Source organism: Bufo gargarizans, chromosome 9, assembly GCF_014858855.1.
Source record: "Bufo gargarizans isolate SCDJY-AF-19 chromosome 9, ASM1485885v1, whole genome shotgun sequence".
Classification (NCBI taxonomy): Eukaryota; Metazoa; Chordata; class Amphibia; order Anura; family Bufonidae; genus Bufo; species Bufo gargarizans.
The window spans coordinates 41,593,355-41,621,208 of NC_058088.1; the positions used below are offsets into that span (position 1 = coordinate 41,593,355).

General features: G+C 43.5%; 1 protein-coding gene and 2 non-coding genes across 8 annotated transcripts; all 3 read right to left on the bottom strand.

Annotated features, from left to right (window-relative positions):
- Positions 1-225: 225 nt before the first annotated feature.
- On the bottom strand, positions 226-27,427 carry LOC122946386 (PABIR family member 2-like). 6 transcript variants are annotated; one of them, XR_006391239.1, is made up of 11 exons: positions 27,015-27,427; positions 25,979-26,057; positions 23,234-23,290; positions 15,389-15,432; positions 15,010-15,064; positions 11,953-12,054; positions 9,618-9,706; positions 7,343-7,401; positions 4,557-4,650; positions 3,144-3,506; positions 227-872 (listed from the first exon to the last, which is right to left on the bottom strand). XR_006391239.1 is itself a non-coding variant. In XM_044305977.1 (10 exons), the coding sequence occupies exons 1-10, from the start codon at positions 27,107-27,109 to the stop codon at positions 3,362-3,364; spliced, it is 822 nt and encodes a 273-aa protein (XP_044161912.1). In that variant the 5' UTR covers positions 27,110-27,425; the 3' UTR covers positions 1,637-3,361. The 6 variants fall into 6 exon arrangements, 1 of the variants encoding a protein (XP_044161912.1); XR_006391237.1 differs by having other exon boundaries at positions 228-872; positions 7,343-7,404; positions 27,015-27,425; XR_006391241.1 differs by lacking the exon at positions 23,234-23,290.
- LOC122920000 lies at positions 7,142-7,282 on the bottom strand. The gene has a single exon (XR_006386877.1). It is a non-coding gene; the product is annotated as a small nucleolar RNA U109 (small nucleolar RNA).
- LOC122919998 lies at positions 9,862-10,000 on the bottom strand. The gene has a single exon (XR_006386875.1). It is a non-coding gene; the product is annotated as a small nucleolar RNA U109 (small nucleolar RNA).
- Positions 27,428-27,854: the final 427 nt, after the last annotated feature.

Genomic DNA, 27,854 nt, shown 5'->3' on the forward strand with positions numbered 1-27,854 from the left:
ATGAACTCCATTCCTACAGAGATTCAGCTGAAGATCTTATCACCTGTATTCAGGACCATAATCCCTGACAAGCAGAGCAGAGAGGAGAATGAGGCAGCCCTTTACCTCAGTGTTCTGCAGTAACGTGTCCTCCTGTGCGATTAGGACAGGTTTTGTGTGCACTAATAGGACGGCGGCCATATTATTTCTTCTAATGATTGCTCCCTAGCCAAAACAAGCCATTATAACTAATGAAAGGTATTTGGGAATGTATTTATAATAAAGTAATATTTAAGTATTTTCAGTTTCTTAATTCCTGGAGAACTCCCTTTAACTTCTGAAAACACTACTTTTTGTTTTACATAGCTCCATCACTATAGGGATGTTGCAGAAAACCTTAACATTCTACTCTGCAACACGCCATCAAAGACCGAGGCCATCACTGTGGCAAGACAATCAACGGAAATATACTACAGGTTAATCCTTACTATTGTGCAGTTCCTATGTACTAAGCAGCTTTCATAAAAACACATTTCCTAAAAGGTACACAGATGACAAAAGTACAAATCTTACTTTGTAGTAGTAACGTGACAACAGGAAAAAAATAATTTGCAGGCATTATATATACTGAGATTTTTCTGACCCCATCAAAATTACACAACAGGTACCCAAGCAACACAACAAGAAAAAAAAAAAAGTCGATAGTGGCCATCCTAAATCCGAGAGTTATATACAGCGTTACTGTGGAAATTACATACTAACAAAGTCCTACAAAATAACCTCCTGGGAGATCTGTGGCTCCTGCAGAATGAAACGCGTGCAGCTTTATAGAACAGCTTGGTCCAATATGTCTGTCTTTCCCATCTTTACTGGCACATCTTATCACACATGGCCTATAAAGGGTACGAGAACCACAATACAGGGTTAACGGTAATTTTACTTTTTAGAATTTGGCACAAATAATTTACATTGGCAAGCATATGAACTAAAGTAACAAATATGGACCTGTGCTTTACTGTAGAGGATACCCCTTAGATTTAGTCTTATTTATTAACGTGCCCCAGGTGGTGGTAATATTCCCTACACATAAATTTGGTGGCAAGTCCCCAGAAGAACCCCTTGCATTTTTTTGGCCACCTGCAGGTTTTTCCTTTGTTGTTTTGTGGCAATTTGTCTGACCTTTTTTTCGCATGCAGTGTGGCTACCATTTTCTTCATCCCATCATAGAGAAAGGGATGTCAAAACGCCTGAAAAAACACCAAGAGTTTCAGAACGCTCATTTTTCGAAAAGCCAGAAAGGCAAAAAAATAAATAAATAAAAAAGTGCCACCTAATAAATAAATTCCAGCAGCACAGTAACAGATCCATCCAGAACTGCCTGCCGGATCTGCTTAAATGCAGGTATGAAACAGGCTTTGTGCAGCTCAGTGCTATTCAAGTTCTGGGGAATTAAAAGGGTGCTATCTCGATAAATTGCTTTTATTCTGTTCCTTTTAGGCCCCATGCACACAAACAGGTTTTTTTTCCACTTAGTCTTTTGCGTTCCGTATACGGAACCATTCATTTCAATGGGTCCGCAAAAAAAAAACCAGAATGTACTCTGTATGCATTCCGTATTTCCGTTCAAAGATAGAACATGTCCTATTATTGTCCGCATAACGGACAAAGGAAAGTACTGTTCTATTAGAGGCCAGATGTTCCGTAAAAAACAGAATGCACACGAATGTCATTTGTGTTTTTTGCGGACCGCAAAACACTGAAAAAGCCATACAATAGGCCTTCGTCTGACAATAAACTCACCCTATCAGTGTTATTTTCACCATGGCCTCTATAACTCCCTATTTCTAATTTAATTTCCCTTTCCTTTTGTCTATTGCTTTTTGTCAGGGGTTCGGGCCACTGCTGCCTGTGCTGGCCAGGACCACGGGAGCATGCGTATTTGCACATGGGCGGCCTCTCAAACCGTCCACTGCTCAGCATTGTAATAGTAATCTATGGAACAGCTCCTGGGCATGTGCAGTAGCCCAAGAGCTGTTCGGTAAAGCAATGCAGAGTGCAAGCAGCTGCTGCAAATAGACATGTTAGCTGTAAACTGCATCGGGTGTGCGCTTATAGAGAAGTGGCGTCAGCAAAACGTTGCTTGTCTGGCCCGTCAAAGTGGACGGTACCTCCCACACAAAGTACAGGAAGCTGCGAGTTGCGGCAGGGTAAAGCAGGTGAGAATGACAGATGGGACAACCCCTTTAACAGTAGTTTTCCATAGTGTAGCACATAAAGTATAAAAAGAAAAGCTGGCTCATAGCAACCAATCAAAGCCCATTTTGCATTTATTATATTACTGTGGAAAAACAAAAGCTTTCCTGTGGCTGGCTGCTATGGGCAACAAGAACAATTTTCCTGTTGGACAATGTGAATAAACGAGGCCTATTTTTTTTTTAGCAACGTAGTGTCTCTCCTGCACCAACAGAATTTCATGAAATGAGGAGCACCCTCTTCCTCTCTGTAAGGGCTCATGCAATCCACAAAACACAGATACCGGCCACGTGCGTTCTGCATTTTGCAGACAAGAATAGGACATGCTCTATCTTTTTTGCGGGGACACAGAACGGAAGTACGGATGCAGACAGCACATGGTGAACAATAAAAAAAAAAATCAATGGAACGGATGCGGACACAAATACAGTGATGTGAATGAGCTGAATGAGCCCTAAACCTGTTGTAACCTATACAATGCATAAGCGGATTGTACAAACTACTATATGGAACTGGACTTAACTTAATTGGTAATATATAAACTAACCTGCACCCCACGCACACTGGAAGCAGACATTTTATGGGTTGAACCATTAGTCAACCTATTAAAAATGCTTCTTTGACTGTGTACAATCAATATAAATACTAAGAAATTACTAATAACGCAAGGAAGAGACCAGGAGACAATCGAGGTATATGGATAGGGAAGTAAGGCAATGGATTACCAACAAACTGTGCAAAAACTGCCCTAGGACAACATACTGGAGGTTTTTTGTGATTCCCTCTGTTAAAGATGGCCACATTTAATGGCAATATCTAAATTAAATAACATTCTCCATCTGCAATTATAGAATTTCTTCAGAAAACAATAAATAAAAACAGAGCAATAAATTTAGCCTTTTGCTAAATACCTGGAACAAGCAGCAAACGGCATTGTACTGTACATAGCCTTCTGTACACAAGTTACAACCCTTCCACTCCATTGTTTGAGAGTCCTTCAGGCTGGAGGGAAGATTAGAAAATATACAAATACAAAAATAACGTAAGAAAAAAATTACACAGGGTTACTTTCTCCCACAGTCTTTAAATATAAAGGGTCAGGGACACTGTGGCCTGGCCTATTGTCACTTCACTTGGGTGACAGATCGTCCAGTGATATGAATGACGAGCAGGAGTTGGAACAGGCGGCGGGGGAGTCGGTCACACAGCTTTCCTTAGCTGCAGAGTCAGACGAGGAGCCGATGCTGCTGCTGCTGTCAAGGTCCGAGGAAAAGCTGCAAAAATAAAATAAAAAATGTTTTAAAGCTTTTTCTGGTTGAGTCACCATAAAAGACAAAATGATGGAAATACATACTGTAAAAAAATAAAATAAAAATAAAAATTATATATTCACAGAGAAGGCAGATGAACAATCAATTATTCAACTGTCTGCCTTCTCTAACTCTTGGTGATCAGTTGTCATTGCTGGAGAAATTTAAAAGGGTTTTTCGAGAGCATAGGCCATCAGTATGTGACCCTGGCACCCCTGCTGATCAGCTGTCCTCACAGCTTACGGAGCACAGCACCATCCAATGGATAGTGGCGGTGATTAGTATTGCAGCTTAGCCCCATTCAATTGGACTGAGCTGTGCCAAGGCCATGTGACCGATGAACATGAGGTCAATAGTCTAGGAAGGGACCGCTGTGGTCGATCAGTGTCAGATAGGTGGGGGTCCATATCCTGTCACTGATGACCTACCTTGACGATAGGTCACCAGTATTAAACACGTGGAGACAACCACTTTAAGCTTCCAAATGACTAACCAGCTGTTTAATATATAGCTCAGACAGAGACCCAAACTGGGGATCCCTCCCTATTACCATGCATTAGCCCCAGTGGGAATATGAACGGGGTGGTCTTTATAAGACAAACCCTTTATAATACAGGAATATAACCTGATCTAGATAACATCGTAATACACCTTCGATTCTCACAGTAGGCAGCACTGAAATTAGTGGAAAAAGGAAGAACTTCTAGAACGGGTTATGTTTCACGGTTGTGACACTTCTATATCCAGTGAATTACAAATTATATACATTTTATAAAGTCTTCCAGCACCAAGATTTTGTATTTTACAGAGATGATTTTGTGCATCTCTTTCGGTGTTCCAATTGCCATCTATATTCCAAAAACAAGCTTAGGTTACTCAGCCCGAGGGCGAGGGAGCATGCACTTAAGAAATTATATAGTTCACAGTGGGGAAAAAAGCATTAGATGCAAGTGCAATCTCCATAATGCCAACCCATTCTGCAGCGCCGTACAAAACTGTATTGGTGATACCTACCAACTAAAATCGGACAGATGAGTGACGTCAGGAGAAAGCATGTTCGTTGTTCCTTGAAACAGTCTCTTTGGTTGACTTTCTATTTCCATTTCACCTGGTAGAAAAAAAAAAATAAGAGGGAACAATGGTAAGGAAAACACAACAAGAATTGATTAACAATCAGCATTTTATTTCCTAGGTAAATCCAATATTTGGAAGACAGGCTGCCCCAAGTATCCATTAACATACATTATACACTGCTCGTTTCCATGGTTACAACCACCACCAAATCCAGCAGGGGTGGCCATGCTTGCACACAATAGGAAAAGGCTTATAGTCCAGTACCTTTTCCTATAGTGTGCACGCACGACCTCCAAGGATGGATTGCAGGGTGGTTGTAACCCCTGGATAAACCATGTATAATGTGATGTAAAAATGAATCCAGCCAGCAAAGGAGGCAATATGGACAAATCACAATACATTACTAAGTGCCTTGTATTAACTTTTTCTACATCATAAATGCCATTTCCTTTGGTGAGGAAGTTCCTGCCCCACATTCAGGTTCTTAGAATAAGGCCTAATGCACACAACAGTATTTTTTTTTTTGCGGTTTGCGGTCCGCAAAAAGGAGTTCCGTTGTTCCGTGTCCAATTTTGTTTCCGTGTGTCTTCCTTTATTTTTGGAGGATCTCCAGACATGAAGGAAAGTAAAAAAAAAAAAAAACTCTAATTGACGTTTGCCATGCAAATGATAGGAAAAAAACGGACGCGGATGACAATCTTGTGTGCCTCCTCATTTTTTCACGGACATTGGGTCCGCGAACTGTTTTCCGTGAAAAAAATAGGACTGGTTCTATTTTTTTCACGGACTGAAACCACGGATCACGGAAGCGGATGAAAAACTGTGCATTAGCCGAGTTTTCAACGGACCCATTGAAATTCAATGAGTCCGCTAAAAATCACGAAAAACGGACACGGAATGAAACAACGGTCGTGTGCACAAGGCCTAAGGCTACATGCACACGAACGTTGTTTGTTTCCGTTCCGTTTTTTTTGCAGATAAGATGCAGACCCATTCATTTCAATGGGTCCTCAAAAAATGCGGACAGCACACTGTGTGCTGTCTGCATCAGTATGTCCGTTCCGCAGCTCCGCAAAAAAAAAAATAATAACTGGGCATGTCCTATTTTTTTTCTAGTATGCAGACAAGGATAGGCATTATTACAATGGTTCCACACACAAAAAACGGATGCCATACGGACGTCATCATTTTTATTTTTTTTTGTGCATGTAGCCTAACTGCTGGGGTATACTTATACTCTGTCAATTTGCTGCTGATATTTCAGCAACTGTCACATTAATCTGTATAAGGCCTCTTTTAAACAACCGATTTTTTTTCCCGTTTACGTGCAGTTTGTGTTCGGTATACGGTCCGTATACGGAACCATTCATTTCAATGGTTCCGCAAAAAAAATAAAAAATGTAATGTACTCCGTATTTCCGTTCTGTTGAAAGATGGAACATGTCCTATTATTGCCCGCAAATCACATTCCGTGGCTCCATTCAAGTCAATGGGTCCGCAAAAAAAAATGAACACATACGGAAATGCATCCGAACGTATTCCGTATGCGTTCCGTTTTTGCGGAACCATCTATTGAAAATGTTATTCCCAGCCCAATTTTTTCTTTGCCATACAGAAAAACAGAACAGAAATGGAAACAAAAAACGGAACGGATCCGTAAAAAATGGACTGCAAAACACTGAAAAAGCCATACGGTGGTGTGAAAAAGGCCTAAAGCTTGCAGAAGTTCACCCATGCAGTAGATACAATTGAGATGTAAAGAATAGATTTTAAGTCCCAAAAAATTCAGCAACAAATGTGCCATATAAGAATTTATCCTAGTAAGGCCGAATGTTCCACGGCCGAGAGCAGTCTGTGGTATGCCGGGTTGGATTCCTGTTCAGAGCAGGAGCACACGGCGTCAGACCGCTTTCGGCCGTGTGCATTTGGCCTTAGGAATAATCTTAGATTCAGCTGCACAGTGCGTTCACACGATGGTATGGATTTTGCTGTGCGCAAAAAGTGGATGCACAAAACACGGATATTGTCCATGTGACGTCCACACTGCGGATCTACTGACTTCGATGGGTCCGTGGTCCACATTTGCTGGCAAGAATAGGACGTGTTCTATCTTTTGCAGAACGGATATACAGATGTGGACATCACGCGTATGGTATCCGTATTTTGCAGTTTTTTTTACCTCGGTGTGTCATCTGTATTCCACAGACACTGCTCAGTTGAAAGTTAATTTCGAGAGAATCTCCTATTAGTGGTCAGTGAAAAATGGACCAAACACGGACGCCCCCCGTGTTGTGTCCGTATTTTTTCATGGACCCATAGACTACAATGGGCATGTTTGGTCCACATCACAGACCAAAGTAGTGCATGTCTCCGTATTTTTGATTTTATTTTTGTAAATACTGATGTGTGAACAGACACATTCAAATCAATAGATATGTGTGCTGTCTATGGAAAATATGGCCAGCACACACCAGTGAAAAATTTTAACAAGGCCTAAGTCTACACATTCTCCTATAAAATGACAGTAGTGTAGGAGTAATATACTACCACTCAGTCTGTACTTGACAACTGGCAGCCCTGACAACTCCCTTTGAACTTCCTCTAGCATGACTTCGATACTCTGATGTACCACGGCATGGAGCACAGGAGTAACATCTGTCATGCAAACATCATACAGTCTATGGTGGACACAATCACACAGACACCTCTGAAATGCGGCAATGTACCTTTCCTCTTTATGGGGCCAAGAACACTTGGACGGATACAATTAGGACTCTGACTCCTTCTGCTAGAGAGAAGAACATGCAAACTTTTATTTGTGAAAAACACAAAAAGGTATAATTAGTGAGATACAAAAATAGGTAAAAATATACCTAACCTACCACAGTCTATAACAAAGTAAACATGACCTATTGGCACAGCCAAACAATCATGAAGAACAGAGGACCATCTCCGGGCACCAGATCTCATCATCAGAGTAACCATTCTGATATGTATGGCCAGTGGAAGGGAAGCTGTGCTGGCCCCGAGAAACAGAAGGGAAGTTGTGCCTAAAACTGGAATCTGTACATGGGATCTCTCCCTTAAAACAAATTCATATTGGAACAAATGGCGGGTTTACTTTTGTTTTAAAGAAAGCTGAAAACTAAGTTTTCAGGTACTAAGATATTATTGGCCTATTGTCAGGCTAGGTCATCAATATCAGATTGTTAGGGGTTTAACACCCTCATTAACCAGCCAATTCAGGCACCCGCTGGATACACCATAGTGGACATAAGGCTCTGCCCACTGTGTAGTTTCTGGAGCCGGGATATTGCAGCTCAGCTCCCATTCATTTGAATGGGAGCGGAGCTGCAGTATCAAGCATGGCCACTAGACAGAACCACATGCCTCCGGCTCCATCCACTATATAGTTTAGTTTACTGTGCCAGTGGCACTGATCGGTGAATAATACTGATGGGCTATCCTGAGCATAGGCCATCAATTATCAACTGATGTAATTACAAAGGGAAAACCCCTTTAGTGACATGGACAGCACTATACTGTACAGATTTGTAAACAGAGTGCATGCCAGCATGGCGTGCTATACATTAATGGACATTTAAAGGCTAAGGCTACACGTTGACTTGTCATTACAAAAAATGTTGCGCAACATTACTGTGACAAATAGTCGTGCAACATTTTTTGTAATGATAGTCTATGGTGTCACACTGTGACATCCGACATGCTGCGACACAACAGTCGCACAAAAATCCATCCAAATTGGATTTGTGTGTGACTGTCGAGTCACAGCATGTCGCAATAGTTGTACCCTTTTGTCGCACTACACAAATGTTGTTGTGTAGCCGTACCCTAAATGTGTTTTATTTCTGGCTTCCATTTAGTAGAAGGATAAATATCTGGAAACTCCTGGCCACCATAGTATCTCGGATTTACAATATATTGTTTGCTTAATTCTAATCCCAACTATATTGTGCACTCTGAGTGCTGTACAGTATGATCTGCTTCATGTCCAAGCTGTATAAAAACTGTGCATTTACTGCCCCATTATAAAGATGTGTCAGAAGTGGAAGATGGAATGTACTTCCTTGGAACCCTTAAAGAGCCATATTAGGCCTCTTGCACACAAATGTAACCATTAATTTCAACGGGTCCGCAAAAAAAAAACAACAGAAGTTACTCCGTGTGCATTCCGTTTCCTTATGTCTGTATTTCCGTTCCACAAAAAAATAGAACATGTTCTATTATTGTCCGCATCACGGACAAGGATAGTACTGTTCTTTTAGAGGCTAGCTGTTCTGTTCTGCAAAATACGGAATGCACACGGATGTCAACTGTATTTTTTGTGGATCCGTAAAATACATACAGTTGTGTGCAAGAGGCCTTAAAGGGGTTGTCTAATTGCTCGGCTTTTTCCATCTGCCCCATAGAAACAATGGTAGCGGGGGCCGCGCATGCGCGGTACGCTCCCATTCACTTCTATGGGGAGCCAGCTTGGTGGTGGCTGGACCGGAATCCTCCAGCCACTACCTTGCGGGGCTCCGTTCTCTATATAGGTGAGGGTCCCAGCGGCGATATGCCCCCATTGCCCATGATGAGACAACCCCTTTAATCTCAGGCCTTATGATGGGTTTACACGGCCAGAAGAGCAGCCGATTATCAGGAAGGAAGCGTTCCTTCCTGACAACTGACTACTTATTCAGTAGGGGCTAAGCTCTGTATTTACATGCAGCAACTCCTCCACAGTATGAGAACGAGGGATCGCTATTGCTATCTGCTGCCCAGAAGTGATAATTTACTTGCCTGAACCAACAACAGTTTCACCTGATGAACGAGCGATTCGCACCATGTTTGTCCCTGACAATTGGGCCAGCATTACAGCAAGCCCTAAACAAAGCAGTACACATGCCCCCGCAGCCAGATACTATCTAAACCCAAATGCAGTTAATAAACCCCCTAGTTGCTGTCACATTAACAACCTGTAATATATATCATACTTACGTGGTGAATCGTCTGGTAGGGCTGGGGATAGGGCTCGGAGGCAAGCCGTTACTGCTCACAAACATTTGCAGAGATGGAGAAAAGCATTGCTGTCGGTGAAAAGGAAAATCAGACACTTTCCAGACCTAAACTGCATACGATTACACTTACAGGCCACATGTAACACATAGGAAGATAACAGGTTTGGAATGATAAGTGCATAAAAACATTAGGGGAAAAAAATTATTAATAGGAAATATTACTTTAATGTAGGAGTAATATACTACCACTCAGCATGTACTGAAAAGCTGGCAGCCCTGACAACTCCTTGGTATTATATTGCATGTATAGAGGATGTGTGAGCTACGAAAAAAGGAACACACGAACTGGACCTCAACATGCACAAAGGCAAACTAAATCACATGGTACCAACCAACCTGTCAGGCAAATGAATTTCCAATATTAGGACCTCATGCACACAACTGTATTTTGGATCTGCATCTGATCCGCCTTTTTTTGGCTGAACGCATGCGAGTCCCATTCATTTACATGGGGCCACAAATAATGAAGACAACATATGGATGTCATTAACGTGCTGTCCGCATCCGTGCAGCTGTTCCACAAATTATCAAACCTTTATTATTCTAGTCCGTTTTGCAGACAAGAATAGGCATTTCTATAATAGGGACCAATGAAAAGTACAAGACACACATGGCCGGTATCTGTATTTTTCGGACCACAAACCAGCAATGGCTGTGTGCACGAGGCCCAAAAGAAAGCAAGCATTCAGACATTTAAAGGGGTTATCCCATTACTAATATAAAAAATGAAAATCAGACATCATATAGGACATGACAATATCTTTCTAACAAAGATAGAACCAGCCCTGCAGCTCACATGGATCCAGAGATCTCCTCATTCATTGCTCTGCTAGACTTATATCAAGCTGACAGCCCAGGGGAGTGTCTCTTCTGCAGTAGCCCAGGGGAGTGTCTCTTCTGCAGTAGCCCAGGGGAGTGTCTCTTCTGCAGTAGCCCAGGGGAGTGTCTCTTCTGCAGTAGCCCAGGGGAGTGTCTCTTCTGCAGTAGCCCAGGGGAGTGTCTCTTCTGCAGTAGCCCAGGGGAGTGTCTCTTCTGCAGTAGCCCAGGGGAGTGTCTCTTCTGCAGTAGCCCAGGGGAGTGTCTCTTCTGCAGTAGCCCAGGGGAGTGTCTCTTCTGCAGTAGCCCAGGGGAGTGTCTCTTCTGCAGTAGCCCAGGGGAGTGTCTCTTCTGCAGTAGCCCAGGGGAGTGTCTCTTCTGCAGTAGCCCAGGGGAGTGTCTCTTCTGCAGTAGCCCAGGGGAGTGTCTCTTCTGCAGTAGCCCAGGGGAGTGTCTCTTCTGCAGTAGCCCAGGGGAGTGTCTCTTCTGCAGTAGCCCAGGGGAGTGTCTCTTCTGCAGTAGCCCAGGGGAGTGTCTCTTCTGCAGTAGCCCAGGGGAGTGTCTCTTCTGCAGTAGCCCAGGGGAGTGTCTCTTCTGCAGTAGCCCAGGGGAGTGTCTCTTCTGCAGTAGCCCAGGGGAGTGTCTCTTCTGCAGTAGCCCAGGGGAGTGTCTCTTCTGCAGTAGCCCAGGGGAGTGTCTCTTCTGCAGTAGCCCAGGGGAGTGTCTCTTCTGCAGTAGCCCAGGGGAGTGTCTCTTCTGCAGTAGCCCAGGGGAGTGTCTCTTCTGCAGTAGCCCAGGGGAGTGTCTCTTCTGCAGTAGCCCAGGGGAGTGTCTCTTCTGCAGTAGCCCAGGGGAGTGTCTCTTCTGCAGTAGCCCAGGGGAGTGTCTCTTCTGCAGTAGCCCAGGGGAGTGTCTCTTCTGCAGTAGCCCAGGGGAGTGTCCATGAACGCAATCAAATTTCACTTCTTAGCAATATGACTTCGGCCGTGATCAAGGTCTATTGTTGGCCAGTGGCTCCACTTTTTAGGGGATGGATACAATAAGGCAATAAAAATAAGTATTTTTCTGTAACAGCAAAAACAGAGTGGCGTGCGACTTTGTATACCACAGAGCACCTCGCTACGCACACCGAGGAGTGCCGTTCAACTCTTTCTTCTCCATGTACTCCCTATCACAGCCCAGGAGGCAGTTGAAGGATGAAACTGAGCATGTGCGGCCATGTCAGTGAGCAGGTCAAAGAAATAAAGAAAAAAAAAAAACGAACTGCGGGTGGCGCAATACGGATACATTTCATTGAATAACTCAGTGGCTATGCTAAATTTGTGATTACATGCAATTACAAAAGTATTCAGATCCAGGTGCTGGTTTTAAAACTAGAATATTTTTGTGGGACAACCCCTTTAAGTTAGACATCAAAGGCAAACAAATAGCTACAATACCTTCCCAATTCCTCTGGTGGGTGAGGGAGCTGGTGACACTGGAACAAAATCAATGCGCTTTGGGGAAGAATATTTATCCAATTTATCAAGATCATTATCACTCTGTAAAAGAAAAAGAAAAATAAGTTACCAACTCACATCTGGAACATAACACTCACATTTAACTGAAATTGAACTTAATTGAAACAAGTGACTTTTCTAATTGTACAAACTAAGCAACAAACCAAAATCTCCCAGTATTTTATAGTCGCGCTAAACCATTGTCACGAATGTAAACACATATAAAAAGGAAGGGCAAACAATGCTGGTGTCTTCCTATGATGCTCAGTATAATATTGTATAGTTATAAGAATATAGTGGCTCACTCTCTATGTAGCAAAGGACGGGTGCTCTTGCTCAGTAGGGATTTCACCCAATCATAAAATAATATTATCTACGTTTTCCAAATAGCAGGCACTCACCATCTGGTTATATAGAGTAATCAATATAGAGCGGGTAATATATAAATTTATATAATTTATTATTTAAAAAGGTAAAAACAACCCTAAAATAAAATTATTCAGATAAAAGTTTCTACAAATAAAATAACGTGCAATTAACAGTAATCTTCGTTCACCAAGATTAAATAATCATTGGCTATTGTTTATAAATCCGTATATTTCCAATCAATGGTAGCAAAATTATCGAAAATTTATACTAAGCTATATTAATTACCAATGTTTTTCTATATTTATTATATATTGTTATTTGATTTTAATCTTATTTATGTTTTAACTATCTAATCACTTTTCCAGGTTTTTGGAACAACCCACAATTGGCTCCAGGTTTTCCAAGTAACAGATAAAAGCTATACAAGGACTGATTTTGTGGGGTTTCAGATATGGCTACTGAGGAAGAGGTCTGAACCTCAAAACGCATTTAGCAGACATTTCGGAACACCCACACAAATATCGCAAAATAGAGATGAAAGCTTTCGGACATTACTGGCAGTGATATAACTAACTGCGTTTGTTAGTCGAATTCCCGCTGTCAACCAATATCACAGCAACTTTTGAATCCCGCGGGATTTCAAGCGAGAACTACGGTCATCACGCGAGACGCCGAGCTGTAGCAAGAACAAACACAAGCGTACATTCAGATACCAAACAGGCGTGACAACACAGACACCGTGATCAAGGGGGGCGAGTACACTAAATATCGAGTGGGACACCACCTTAACCAGTGTAACGCTACAAAACAAGTAAACAGCGAGTATTAAACGCACGAGTGTGCCTCACTAATGTACCCAACACTGCTGTCAAACAAATTCCTGGCAAGTATCTAGAGTAAAATTAAGCAGTTTTAAGATGGACTGAATTCCATACTGTTGAGCTGTGCCATTTCCGATGCGGCCACAAGCTATTACCATCAAATACCACGGACACTATAGCCTCCATTACCGCTGTTTTCAATTGTTGGTACGAATAACTGAACTCTGCAACTGGTAGTAATCTCTATTATTGACCATTGTTACTATGGACTATTGCTGCTATTGACAACCGCTGCTACCAACCATTGATGTTATTGTTGCTATTGACAACTACTGGAGGTTACTATTAACCACTGATACAAATTGTTACCAAAAATAAAAGCAACATACAAAAGGAATAACATCAATCAACACCATAACTAACTATGGAAGCCACTAGCAAATTTTGCTACCATAGATTATAAATCCATATATTTCCAAACAATAGCAAATGATTATTTAATCTTAGTGAACGAAGATGACTCTTAATTGCACATTACTTTATTTGTAGAAATTTTTATCTGCAGAGATTTTGTTTTAGGGTCGTTTTTTAACTTTTTTTAATAATAAATGAAATAATGTTTATCGATTACTCTATATAACCAGATGTTGAGTGCCTGCTATTTGGAAAACGTAGATAATATTATTGTATATATTCATTATTCTTTTTCATATTATATGTCTGGCATTGTAGCTCAGGCCCATTAACTTGAATGGTGCTAGAGTTAGGCGATATCAAAAATATTCCCACGATAATGATATTAAGAAAAGTATTGCGATAACGATATATATCACGATAAATACCCATTTAGAAGAAAGAACAACACTTGGGGGCCACATGGAGACATTATACTGCATGGGGGACACAAGGTGACACTGTACTGCATGGGGGGCCACAAGGAGACATTATACTGCATGGGGCCACAAACACATTAAACTGTATGGAGCTGGGACCAAAGTCAGGGCTCCAAATGGCGACCGAAATGGTCGCCAATGCGACTTAGAATTTACAAATGTCGACAAGACTTTTTAGTCTCGTCTTCATTTGCGACTAGACCAGCCGCTGCAGACCTGCAGTTGAATACAGCGGCGGGGCACCGGAGAAGATAGTTCTCTGCCCAGCCGCTGATGTTCTTCTCAGCAGCGCAGTGGAGAAGGAGTCTCTCCCTCCCCCGTGCTGCCGCCACCAATAAGAAGAGAGACGGGAGGAGGAGGGGAGGGGCTGTGGCCACTGCGCCACCAATGAAGATAACTGACCTGTTTATACAAACACAGGAGGTGGGTGCTGGAATCAAATAGCCGGCACCCGACCTCTATGACAGGGAGCTGCGATCAGCGACAGCTAACCCTTCAGGTGCGGTACCTGAGGGGTTAACTGCCGCTGATCGCAGCTCCCTGTCAGAGCTCGGGTGCCGCCTGGCTTGTGTGTGCGGCATTTCCAGACGTCGGTGGGCGCGGTCATGGGGAAGTAGGAGTGAGGAGGAGGTGGCCGCTGCGGGAACTGACACGTAATGTATGCAGACAGCAGGACGTGGACATTTTAGAAGCGGTCAGGACACATGTGACCACTCCAATGACGTAATTTAAACACCACAGTTATTAGGAAACGGTGATATCACCGTTTCTTAATACCGTGGTATATCGTGGACACCGGTATATCCCTCAACCCTAAATGAGGCTGAGCTGTAATACCAGATAGATCCTGAATATACCCTATAAACAAAAAATAAATAATTCATAGATCTTCAAGTTAATAAAAGTCATCCTACCAGGCTGAAGCTCTCCTCCCAAGACAGGCTCATCTGCATCGCAGTCTGGATCTCCCTAAAAAATAAATTAAAATAATACTGAAACGAGCAGTGTATAATGTGATGGTAAAATTAATCCAGTCAAAGGGGGCAATATGGACAATAACAATACATTAGTTTGTGACTTGTATTAAGTCTCTCTCTACATGATAAATGCCACTTGCTAAAGTGAGACAACGCCTTTAAGATGGGTGAAGTCCATACAGACGGATCACTCAGCAGGCAGACCCCTTGTAGTCAAGTTTATCGTATGTGACCAGTCAAGTAGGAAAGGGGTATCGGAGGGAATTAACCACTTATAGGTTGGTAGGCATGCACAACATATAATGGGTATACTCACCGCTCACGTGCCGTCTCACGATTCATTAAGTCCACACCTTCCTCCTTCAAATAAAAAAAAAAAAAAATTCTCAAAAAAAGCAGTCATGGCAATTTACTTATATGACCAATTAATCAGTATATGTGAGCAAAGCTGTCTACATAGTTTATATCCACTGCATGGAATAATTCATGAAATAGTTCCTCGCGGTGTTAGAGCTCAGCAATTGTATACTACGATTATAACCTGCTTAAAGGGGTTTTCCAGGATTTTAATACGAATGACCTATCTTCAGGAGAGGTCATCAATATTTGATCAATGGGGGTCCAACTGCCAGCACCTCTGCCAATCAATTGCTTGAAGAGGCAACAGTGCTCTGGTGAGCGCCATGACCTCTTTGTATGCCTGTGAGGTGACATTCATTGGTCATATGGCCTACGCACGGCCCAGTCTCATACAATGTACGGCACTGTGCTTGGTATGTTGTAAGGAGGCCGCAGCGCTTACCGGAGCACAGGGGCCTCTTCAAACAGCTAATCGGTGGAGGCTTCAGGAGTCGTAATCCCAAACGATCACATACTGATGACCTATCCTGAGGCCGTCAATGTAAAAACCCCTCTATCAATTAAAATCTGGATCAAAAATTAATTCCGATGATGTAAAAAAAAAAAAAAAAAGTTACAAAATAAAGTACTGTGCCACTTGCATTTTCTACAAATAAAGCAAACAATTTACGAGAGGATGTCATTCTTTATAAAGAAGAGCAGAGTTACTCTTTAAATAGGAGTGGGAACCTTCAAGCATGAAATTATGGTTTCTGTTGATTTGCATGTAGCAAATGAAATCCCAACGTCCTTCTCTATTCTGCAGCGCTGACAAAACAGAGCAGATATTACATCTTCCAGAATCAAACAACTTCCTTAGAAGAGTAACCTAAGGAAATGGCCTGTCTAAATCAACCTAGCAATAGTGGGAGAAGAGGCTGCAGAACCTTTCTTGCTCCCTGAAACAAAACCAGCATAAGAGAAGGATCTCCAAGGCCGAGTGACCTGAAAATACTGCAAAATTAATCTCCTAACATCTAGACAGTGGTACTCAGATTCCTTTTTAATTTTTAGGGGAAGCACGGAAGGAAGGTAACACCATCTCCTGAGAATGATAAAAACGTGAAGAGACTTTTGGTAAAAAAAAAGAAGGATCAGGAGAAATTACAACCCGATCCTCCAGGATTAACAAATAGGGAGGGTCAACCGAGAGAGCAAAGATCTCACTAACTCTTCTAGCCGAAGTAATTGCCAGAAGGAAAGCAAGCATAAGGGAGAGCAACTTTAGGGAGATTTTATCAATAGGCTCAAAGGGGTCTGAAGTGAGAGAGGAGAGCACACAATTTAAATCTCAGGGAGGAATTTTACTTTTATAGACCGGGGATAACTTGGATACTGCTGTATAAACCTCTTAACCCAAGGACGTTCTGCTAATTTAAACTCAAATAGGGCACTTAAGGCAGAAACCTGGACCTTCAAAGTACTGGGCCTAAGTTTTTTGTTCCATCCCTCTTGTAGGAAATCTAAAACGAGTGGGATGTCAGGAGCTTCCAGCACGTCCACAGGTTTTTTTGGCGGATCTGAAAAAAGGTCCTCCAAATTCTAAGGTAGATCTTAGAGGTGACCTTCTTCCGACTGGCCAACAGAGAGCGTAGAGAGACCTTTTTTCTTCAAAATCTCCCGCTCAAAAAACAGGCAGTCAGGTGTAGATTCTTCACGTCTGGTCTGGTCCCTGGGACAGAAGCTCCTGTGATTCTGGAAACACCCACGGTGTTGCTATCAACATTTTGCGGAGCCAGGAAAACCACACTCTTCTTGGCCAAAGGGGAGCCATAACTATTACTGTGGCTTCCTCCTCTCTGATCTTTTTGAGGACCCTGGGTAGCAATTTTAGCGGGGTAAAGTCATACAGAAGACCCCGCCTCCAGGATTGGGCCAGTGCATCCACTGCTCTCTGATGCTCCTCCGGTGAAAGAGAAAAGACCTCTACTTTCTTGTTCGCCCTGGTGGCAAAGAGATCTATCTCAATCTGCTACTTGATTGAAAACACCCTGATCTAGGGACCACTCTCCCTGGTATAGTTAATGACGACTGAGCAAGTCTGCTTTTACATTCTATGAACCCCTTAGATGTACTGCAGAAAGGGATAATAGAGAAGCTTCTGCTAGGCTGAAAATCTGCTGAGTGAGAGACATTAGGCCCCGAGCCCTTGTACCTCCCTGCCGGTTGATATAGGCCTCTGCTGTCGTGTTATCTGAATAGACCCTTACATTCCTGCCTCTGATAACCAGGAGACGCTGTAGTAAGGCTATTCGGATTGCATCCAATTCCCTGAAATTGTGCGTGGGTTCTGCTCCTTCAACCCCATAGTAACCCTAACCGCCTTTACTAGGCATTTGGTATTCTCCACATAAAATAATGGTCTCCCTGCGGCCTCGTCCTCAGAATAAGGCAGAAACCTGGACCTTCAAAGTACTGGGCCTAAGTTTTTTACATTTGCGGTGAAACATGTTGGGGGAGCTGTGTCTGTAATATTTTAACAAGGATGGTAGGGCTGAGGATGGACTAGGGAGAGGCGATCTGCAGATGCCGAACCTGTGTGAGGGCCAGATTAATAAGACGGAATCAATATAGTAACTGTGTAATCAGTGAGGGACACAATAGATACATAGTTGCGGACGTAACACTATTACCAAGTACGGCGTATGCCTGGTGTCGGGGTGACACCTACAGGCACTGAAGTGTCATTACACAATTAAATACAGAGAAGTCTATGATATCTATGAGAGAATGTCCCTCTGATTATTCAGCTAATACGAATACTGAGCCCACAGGTCCAAGCCCTCCATATACATTTTAAAGAGTGTGTTTTTTAGTTTTTTGTATGTTAAATATAGTATTTAATAAAAGGAAAATAAAAGTTATATTTTAATATAAGACCAGAAACAGGAATTATAGTCAGCAGACTATTGGAATATTGATTTGACCTCCTGGGTTTAGTGGGTCATCTGAAGTAGTGCTCATCCTCAGAAGACTCTTCAGATTACCTCCATTCTCCTCCTTCCTCCAAACCGGAAAGTATATCACTGTCACTGGAGGGGGGAGTCCTTAGTACCGGCAGCAGTAGTACTAGGACGGTGCTTTATCAAACCGCTAACCGACTCTCTGACCCCTTCACATATTATCGGTTTAATACTGCCCATAAAAGACTGGGCTTCCTCCATTAACTTGCTGATACACCCTTGACATAGGGGCTTTGCCCAGGCAGAAGAAAGTTTATTCTTACACACACACACACCACATCCCTTCTCTTTTACTCTGGTGGTCTTCCTAGAAGACTCCTTTGAAGCCTAAGCAACAAGAAATGACCCCATGAGCACATAAGATAAAAATTTCATGCTGCGGTATAACCCCTCTTACCCCACCCTGGTACCGATGTATCATTGGTGGTCTCAGTGGGTTCAACACGCTGAGTCTGCTCCATGTTTCATACGGCACACACCAGCCTAATGGAGGAACTGCCTCGTTTGTTTCACCCAGCATGGCGGTGAGCCTGGGCTTTTCTCCTCGACGAGCGCTAGCCGGCATTCCTCCCTTTCCGGTCTGCAGCATCAGCTTCCTCCCACCACGGCAACCCGGTAGCAATTTCATTGCGCGAGCCGGCGGCCGAACATGGCCGCAGAGGTTCGGAGGAGCCCCAGAAGGACAAGCCCTCTCAGGAACCGGGAAGGAGGACAGAAGGGTAAGGTCATGTGATATTTTTATAGAACAGGTTATTACGGATGCGGTGATACATAAATAAAATAAAAAGTAGAAATATTAGGTAAGTTTTACACAATGATATTTTTTAAACAAAAAAATATAAAAATCATGTTTTAGTGTCTCCATAGTCTGAGAACCATAGTTTTTTCAGTTTTTTAGGCGATCGTCTTAGGTAGCGTATCATTTTTGCGGGATGAGATGACTGCGGGATGAGTTTGATTGGCACTATTTTGGCCGCAGAGGTTCGCAGGAGCCCCAGAAGGACAAGCCCTCTCAGGAACCAGGAAGGAGGACAGAATGGGTAAGGATAGAGAAGGGAGCCCAGACTTCTGCAGTGGCTCCCAGGGGAGGCTTATGCCGCACGGGGTAACCCTCCACACACTATTTACAATAGTCGGGGCCCCCGCAGCTCTTTTCCTAATCTTCTATTGGCGGATCAGATTCCCTCCTGCCTCTTAGAACAGGAAACAGAACTGGAGATAGAGGGAATGATCCCTCCTTTAAAAGGCGGTTCTGGTTCCTGTCCTGAGGAGGCGGTCTCTCCAGGGGTGTTGTCATAGGCGAGAAAGAAAAAACACATGTATTCTGCAACATGTGCAGGTGGCCTTAAACGAGCCCCAATCAACTTTCAAAATAGTCAGTCTGCGCTCATTATTGGCCTGGCGTTGAGATGTACAGTCTCGACGCACCATTTCATAAATCAATACATCTCCCTCCCAATTAGCACACACACCTTATTCATGAGAAAGGTGATTGAAATATTCATGTGTATCTCCTATCCCAACTGGCTAAAGCTAAGGCCCAAATGGGTGGCCTTTAACCCCTTAAGGACCTAGCAATTTTTTGCAAATCTGACATTTGTCACTCTATGTGGTTATAACTTAAAAAAAAATACCAAATTTACCAAAAATGTAGGAAAATTAGCAAGTTTCAATTTCTCTACTTTTATAATAGATAGCAATACCTCCAAAAATAGTTAATACTTTACATTTCCCATATGTCTACTACATGTTTGGATCATTTTGTGAATGCCATTTTATTTTTTGGGGACGTTAGAAGGCTTAGAAGTTTAGAAGCAAATCTTGAAATTTTTTCAGAAAGGACCAGTTCAGGACTGAAGTCACTTTGTGAGGCTTACATAATAGGAACCGCCCATTTTAGAAACTACACCCCTCAAGTTATTCAAAACTGACTTTTACAAACATCGTTGACCCTTTAGGTGTTCCACAAGAATTAATGGAAAATAGAGATGAAATTTCAGAATTTCACTTTTTGGGCACTTTTTTAAATAAATTTTTTGCTACTAACAAAGCAAGGGTTGAAAGCCCAAAAAACTCAATATTTATTGCCCTGATTCTTATATGTGGTCGTAAACTGCTGTACGGGCACATGGCATTGCACAGAAGGAAAGGAACGCCATATGGTTTTTGGAAAGCCAAAAAGTGACCCCATTTTGGAAACTATGGGATAAGGTGTCAGTTTTGTTAGTACTATTTTAGGGTACATGATTTTTGGTTGCTCTATATTACACTTTTTGTGAGGCAAGGTAACTGTTTTGGCACTGTTTTTATTTTTTGTTATTTCTAATGTTCATCTGACAGGTTAGATCATGTGGTATTTTTATAGAGCAGGTTGTTAGAGACGCGACAATACCAAATATGACTTTTTTTTTGGGGCGACTGTCTTGTGTAGGGTATCATATTTACAGGATAAGATGACAGTTTGATTGTTACTATTTTGGGGTGCCTGTAACTTTTTGATCACTTGCTATTACACTTTTTGTGATGCAAGGTGACAAACAAATTGTTTTTTTGAGACAGTTTTTATTCTTTTATGGTATTCACCTGAGGGGTTAGGTCATGTGATATTTTTATAGAGCAAGCTATAACGGACGCGGCGATACCTAATATGTCTACTTTTTTTTTATTTATATAACTTTTACACACTGATTTTTTAAACAAAAATAATAATAAAGAAAAAAAAAAAATCATGTTTTAGTGTCTCCATAGTCTGAGAACCATAGTTTTTTCATTTTTGGGGGCGATTGTTTTAGGTAGGGTATCATTTTTGCGGGATGAGATGACGGGTTGATTGGCACTATTTTGGGACATATGCATTTTTGATCACTTGCTATTACACTTTTTGTGATGTAAGGTGACAAAAATTTTTTTTTTTAAATGACTTTTTTGACACCGTTTTTATTTTTTATTGTGATCACCTGAGGGGTTAGGTCATGTGGTATTATTATAGAGCAGGTTGTTACGAACGCAACAATACCTAATACGTATACTTTTTTTTTTTTTTTTACTTAAGTTTTACACAATAACAGCATTTTTTTAAACAAACAAAAAAAAAATGTTTTAGAATCTCCATATTCTGAGCCACAGTTATTGTTTTTTTTGGGTGACTGTCTTAGGTAGGGGGTCATTTTTTGCGGGATGAGGTGACAGATTGGTACTATTTTGGGGGGTATACGCCTTTTTGATTACTTGGTGTTGCACTTTTAGTGATGTAAGGTTACCAAAAAATTGTTTATTTAGCACAGTTTTTATTTTATTTTTTTGACAGTGTTCATCTGAGGGGTTAGGTCATGTGATAGTTTTATAGGGCCGGTCAATATGGACGCGGCGATAGCCAATATGTGTACTTTTATTTTTCCCTTTTTTTTTTTTTTTTACAATTTTTCTCTGGTCCTTAAAGGGTTTCTACCACTTGGATTTCACATAATTAGGTGTCAGACACTAGCGCTCCGCTAGTGTCTGCTCTGCCAAACTATCCTGCTATAATAGCTTTTGGGGCAGCCGTTTACCTAAAAAAAGAACTTTTATTAATATGCTAATGACCCTCTAGGTGCTATGGGGGCGTCATTAGCACCTAGAGGATCGGTCTACCTTCTCAAGAAGCCGCCGCTCAGCGCCTCCCTCCAGCCCGCCCATCTGCTTCGGAATGCATCAAACGGACGACTTCACGCGCATGCGCCGTGCGCGGCTGTATTCGGCGCATGCGCAGTGAATGTCCGACCGCTTCCCTGCTCAGACATCTCCACTGCGCCTGCGCCGATGACGTCATCGGCGCAGGCGCAGTGGAGATGTCTGAGCAGGGAAGCGGTCGGACATTCACTGCGCATGCGCCGAATACAGCCGCGCACGGCGCATGCTCGTGAAGTCGTCCGTTTGATGCATTCCGAAGCAGATGGGCGGGCTGGAGGGAGGCGCTGAGCGGCGGCTTCTTGAGAAGGTAGACCGATCCTCTAGGTGCTAATGACGCCCCCATAGCACCTAGAGGGTCATTAGCATATTAATAAAAGTTCTTTTTTTTTTTTTAGGTAAACGGCTGCCCCAAAAGCTATTATAGCAGGATAGTTTGGCAGAGCAGACACTAGCGGAGCGCTAGTGTCCGACACCTAATTATGTGAAATCCAAGTGGTAGAAACCCTTTAAGTCACGGCCAGAGATTACGTACATGTACGTCATGGGTCCTTAAGGGGTTAATCTACTGCAAGAAACTTTTAGAGATTCTAATCCCTCGTTTTTGAGCATTTGGCAGCTCGCTGCTTTTGGGTGGAAACCTTTAAGAAATGCTAGAAGCTTTCCACACCATTCTCCACAAAGAGGGCAAAGATCCCTCAAGGTGTGGGAGCAGTCACCTCCTATCCATCCTGGATGCGCATTTAAAATGGTGGCCGAAAATCCAAGCAAACCCCCTTCAAAAATCCCTGACCAAGCTGGTACTACATACCTCTGTCCACTGCGTCAAGTCAATGGGAGCAGCGCTGCAAAAACCAGCTCTGTCCACTAAACAATGAACAGAGCTATGTAGTTCCTGTACCAGTGTCACTGAAAAATGGGGGGTGCCAGGAGTCAGGATGCCCACAGCTCTGATATGGATAGGCCATTATTATAAAACCCTGGAAAATCCCTTTAACGGTGACAATTATTCTCTCGTTCCTAAATATGAAAGGTTGTCACATTACTTATAAAGTGAACACAACGAAACGCAGTTTTTGGAAGCTTGTTCATAGATTAATGTGAACAGTTCTCATATTTGTACTATTTCTTACCCTTTTAAGTTGATACAATCTGCTGCTCGGTATACGGATAGGAGAGGATGATGGGATCTGCAAACAGATATGACAAATGGCATATCCAAATTTGAAACCAAGTTTCTTAAATAAAAAAATTAAAAAAAAGCAACTCTGTAAATAGTCTCCATTAAAAATATGCGGCTGACGTATCTACAGTCCTCATCTTATCTCGGTGGCGTAAACTTAAAGGGGTTGTCTAACCTGCACCAGATTTATCACAGGGGCACAGACTGGATGATAAATGGGCTGCAGGGATGGACCTTTCCTCTACCTATATAGCTTGTCTTACACTGCAAAAAAAGTATATTTGCCAGAATTCGGGCTCATGCACATGGCTGTTACCCGTGCCCGTTTTGCGGCCCACAAACAGCAGGTTCACAATACACGGGCACCGGCCGTGTGCACCCCGCATGTGGACCTATTCACTTGAATGGGTCCGCAATCCGGAAGGTCAGTGCGGAACGGAGGCTCAGAACCCCATGGAAGCACTACGGAGTGCTTCAGTGGGGTTCTCTCTGTGCCTCTGCACTGCAAAAAAGTAGTGAATGGGAACGCTTGTGCATGCGGCGGCCCTACAGTTAGTGCCCATGCACGGGCCCGGCCAGCACATGTTTGTGTGCATGTCGCCTTAGGTTGCAAAATGGCACATCTTAGGCCTCAACACTTCCCTTGCAGAAAGTCAGGAATAAAGTGTAGAAACCCTATTTGTGTCAATGTGCGCCACTTTTTGGACAGATTTGGGGCGCAGGCACATTAGTAAATCTGGGCCGGTGTGTTGCTGCTCCTGCCGTCAGTCACCACTGTTCTAGTCCAAGCACATATCATTGTTACATGCAGGTTATGCGGCTGGATTCTCCTATTGCACTGGAAGAAATCTGTAGTAAATCCAGAATTGGGGGAGATTTAATATTACTTTTCTAAAACTAGGCCAGACAGGCAGAATCTATAGTGGAGCATGCCGTACGATAAAACTGGAACCTTCTGGGTTGGCTACTATACATCATTAGGGTGCTGCCATGTTCTGCGGTCCGCAAATTGCAGATCTGCAAAACACCAGCACCAGCCTTGTGCATTCCCATATTCTTGTCCGCAAGATTGCCCCATTGATATGGACGGGTCCGCACTCATTCCGCAAAATTGCACTAGGTTAATAAATCTGGCGCATATTTAGACTCCTCACAGTTATACCTCTTTCACTAAACTGTCGCGAAAGGTGCAAAAAAGTGTCCAAAACACTGAGCTTAGTGGAAGGGGGCAGGCCAACACATTTATGACAATTTAAGTCAGTTTTCTGGCATAAATTATAACTGGAATATATACAGCTCCTAGATGGAGTAAGTTTCAGTTTCTGGCGCACTGACACTATAAATGCCTGTGCCTCTTAATAAAGCCTCTTGCACACGACCGTATGTATTTTGCAGTCTGCAAAAAATACGGATGACATCCATGTGTATTCCGTATTTTACGGAAAGGAACAGCTGGCCCTTGTCTGTAATGTGGACAATAATAGGACATGTTACATTTGTTTGCAGAACGGAAACAGAATGCACACGGAGTACCTTCCGTTTTTTTTGCGAACCCATTGAAATGAATGGTTCTGTATAAGTTCCACAAAAGAACAGAGCAGAAACAGAATGAAAATATGTTTGTGTGTAAACTTGGATCGGCAGAGGTACTACGCCTTGCAGATCAGCTTTCCAGATGTAGCTCCAGCGGCAGAAATAGGCACCAGATGCACAGGTTAGTGCTGCAATGCTTCCACTGAAGTGAATGGGAGCAGCGCTACAGTAACTGTCTCACGATAGGTCACCAATAGCAGATTGAAGGGGGGGGGGGGGGTTTGACTCCAGGCACCCCTGCCGAACAGCTGGTTGATTACCAGAGTACTGTGGTCTTCTTGCAGCTTGCCACCCACAGCGCTATCCAGTGGATAGTGGCAGTGCTTGGTATTGCAGCTCAGCCCCATTCTCTTGAATAGGACTGAGATGCACAAAGTCCTTGTGACCAATGAATGTGACGCTCACTAGAGCTTCTTCAACCATCTGATCGGTGGGGTTGTCGGGAGTCAGAACCACTGCTAATCTGATATTGGTGACCTACCCTGAGGATAGGTCACCAATATAAAAATCTCAGATAACCCCTTTAAGAACTGCTCGACATAAAGTTAGGACTCATTCAGATGACAAAAATACGGCAAAATAAGGATATCGCCTGTGTGCGTTCCACAAAAAGTGGGCAAGAAGAGGACAAGTTCTTTTTTTTTTTTCCAGGGACACGGAAGGGAAGTACTGTGCTGTCCACATCTTTTGCAGCCCCATTAAAATGAATGGACCCTTATCCGTTGCGCAAAATTGCGAAACGGATGTGGACTCAAAATATACGGTTGTGTGAATGGGCCCTTACAGAGGGCAGTCCAGGGCTCAAAAGCCTGCACCATACTATATTTATGGCACTGGCTTCAAATGGCAGCACAATCAATCAGGCAGCGAATGCCAGGTCCTCCAGCCACCACTCTGTTCTCATACAGTGGGGGCAAATCCGTCTGCATCTCGTGGCCACAAATTATAGAACCCGTCCTATTCTTGTCCATTTTACGGACAAGAATTTATAAAAAATTTAAAGTGGGTCCACGAAAATTGGGGGATGCACACAGAAGGCAGCCATATTTTTCAGATCCACGATTTTCGGCCAGGTGAGTACTCTGCAATAGGGTTAGCTTACCAGACTCTGGCGATTGACTACAGTAGTGCTGTTCCTGCGCGCTCTGGATCCGTACGGCTGAAACACCTGAGAGTGATCACTGAGGGAAAACACACGTCTTATCAGTGCGCGGTATATCATGTGTGTGCATTATACATGTTCTGTGCAGTGTACTATCCTCTGCTATCAGGCCGGAGACACGCTGACTGCACTGCCCTTCAATGTGGCTACTGATTAGAAAGTATCTGTGCCCATCATCTCTGATGCCACAACGGGTGGGTGTGTGTGTATATATATATATATATATATATATATATATATATACACATATACACACACACGTGATGGATATTGTCAGATTTCATAAGGTTTAGCGCCAATGATAATATAGGACGACCCTCCAATATTCCCCCTGATTCTTGCACCAACCACAGAGCTTATCACAGGGCTCTTCCCGCCAATGCTCTCCGATGGGCAGAAATGCCAACAGCAGGAAGAGGGGCATTTTACAAAGTTGCACCCGTCCTGATTCAGGCCTCTAGCGGGCACCAATTTGTAGGAGGATTGAAAAAAATACACTTAAGGGCATATAAATGATCCAATATTGATGATAGGTTCAGGTATTCCTTACAGCAGTGGTCTCCATTTCATGCCCCCCCTCCCCCCGTAGCAAAACTACAACCCCCACCATCCACTATTAGAATGAAGCACATACTGTAAGCAGTGTACTTCAACCTGTGGCTCTCCAGCTGCTGCAAAACTACAACCCCCACCATCCACTATTAGAATTAAGCACATAATGAAGGCAGTGTACGCCAAGCTGTGGTTCTCCAGCTACTGCAAAACTATAACACCCACCATTGCCACAGACTGTCAGGGCATGCTGGGAGTTGTAGTTTTGCAACAGCTGGAGAGCCGAAGGTTGCAGTGCACTGCCTACAGTATGTGCCATGGCTGCCATAGCACTTGTAATGTAAGAGTCCCCAATACAACCCCCCTCAGACCCTGCACTGCGCCCCCCCCGACCACGTCCACCCCGCACCCCTGCTGCCCTCACCTGAGCCCGTTGATATGGGGGGCGCTGTTGGATCTCCTCAGGCTTCCATCCCCAGGGATCTCCACCACGTCCAGCTCCATCTTCTCCTGAGCCATGATGTCAGCGCTGCTCCCCCAGATCTCCCGGGGGTGGATGTGCGGATCCCTCGCCCCCTCAATGGCTCATTCCCGCTTTAGGCCTGAATGAAAGCGGGGAGGCCGCCGGTGGGAGCTCGGTGCTCCATGCTGGTAGTGAAGGAGACAAGTGGTCGGCCGCTTCCCTGCTCCCCCCACCCCCAGCTCCTGCCGTGTGTGAGGCCGAGGCCCCGGAGAGCTCAGGCCCAGGACAATCAGCAGAGCAAAGCCCCTGCGAGAAGAGCAGCAGTGTCCCGCGCATGCGCAGTCCTGTCTGTACACTGGCGGAGACTGTGAGGAGAGCGCCCTGTATAATGCGCCTCCCACCTCATACCCTGCGTTATCTCTACAGCTACCCACCTCATACCCTGCGTTATCTCTACAGCTACCCACCTCATACCCTGCGTTATCTCTACAGCTACCCACCTCATACCCTGCGTTATCTCTACAGCTACCCACCTCATACCCTGCGTTATCTCCACAGCTACCCGCCTCATACCCTGCGTTATCTCTACAGCTACCCACCTCATACCCTGCGTTATCTCTACAGCTACCCACCTCATACCCTGCGTTATCTCTACAGCTACCCACCTCATACCCTGCGTTATCCTACAGCTACTGACCTCATACCCTGCGTTATCTCTACAGCCTCCCACCTCATACCCTGCGTTATCTCTACAGCCTCCCACCTCATACCCTGCGTTATCTCTACAGCTACCCACCTCAT

Bases quoted from the DNA above. Each gene is read 5' to 3' on its own strand.
- LOC122946386 (XM_044305977.1), bottom strand. From the start codon at position 27,109: ATGGCTCAGGAGAAGATGGAGCTGGACGTGGTGGAGATCCCTGGGGAT. The intron at 15,433-23,233 runs GTAAGAAATAGT...TTTTATTTGAAG, and splicing joins GATTGTATCAACTTAAAAGG to GAGGAAGGTGTGGACTTAAT. The intron at 9,707-11,952 runs GTATTGTAGCTA...TTTCACCGACAG, and splicing joins CCACCAGAGGAATTGGGAAG to CAATGCTTTTCTCCATCTCT.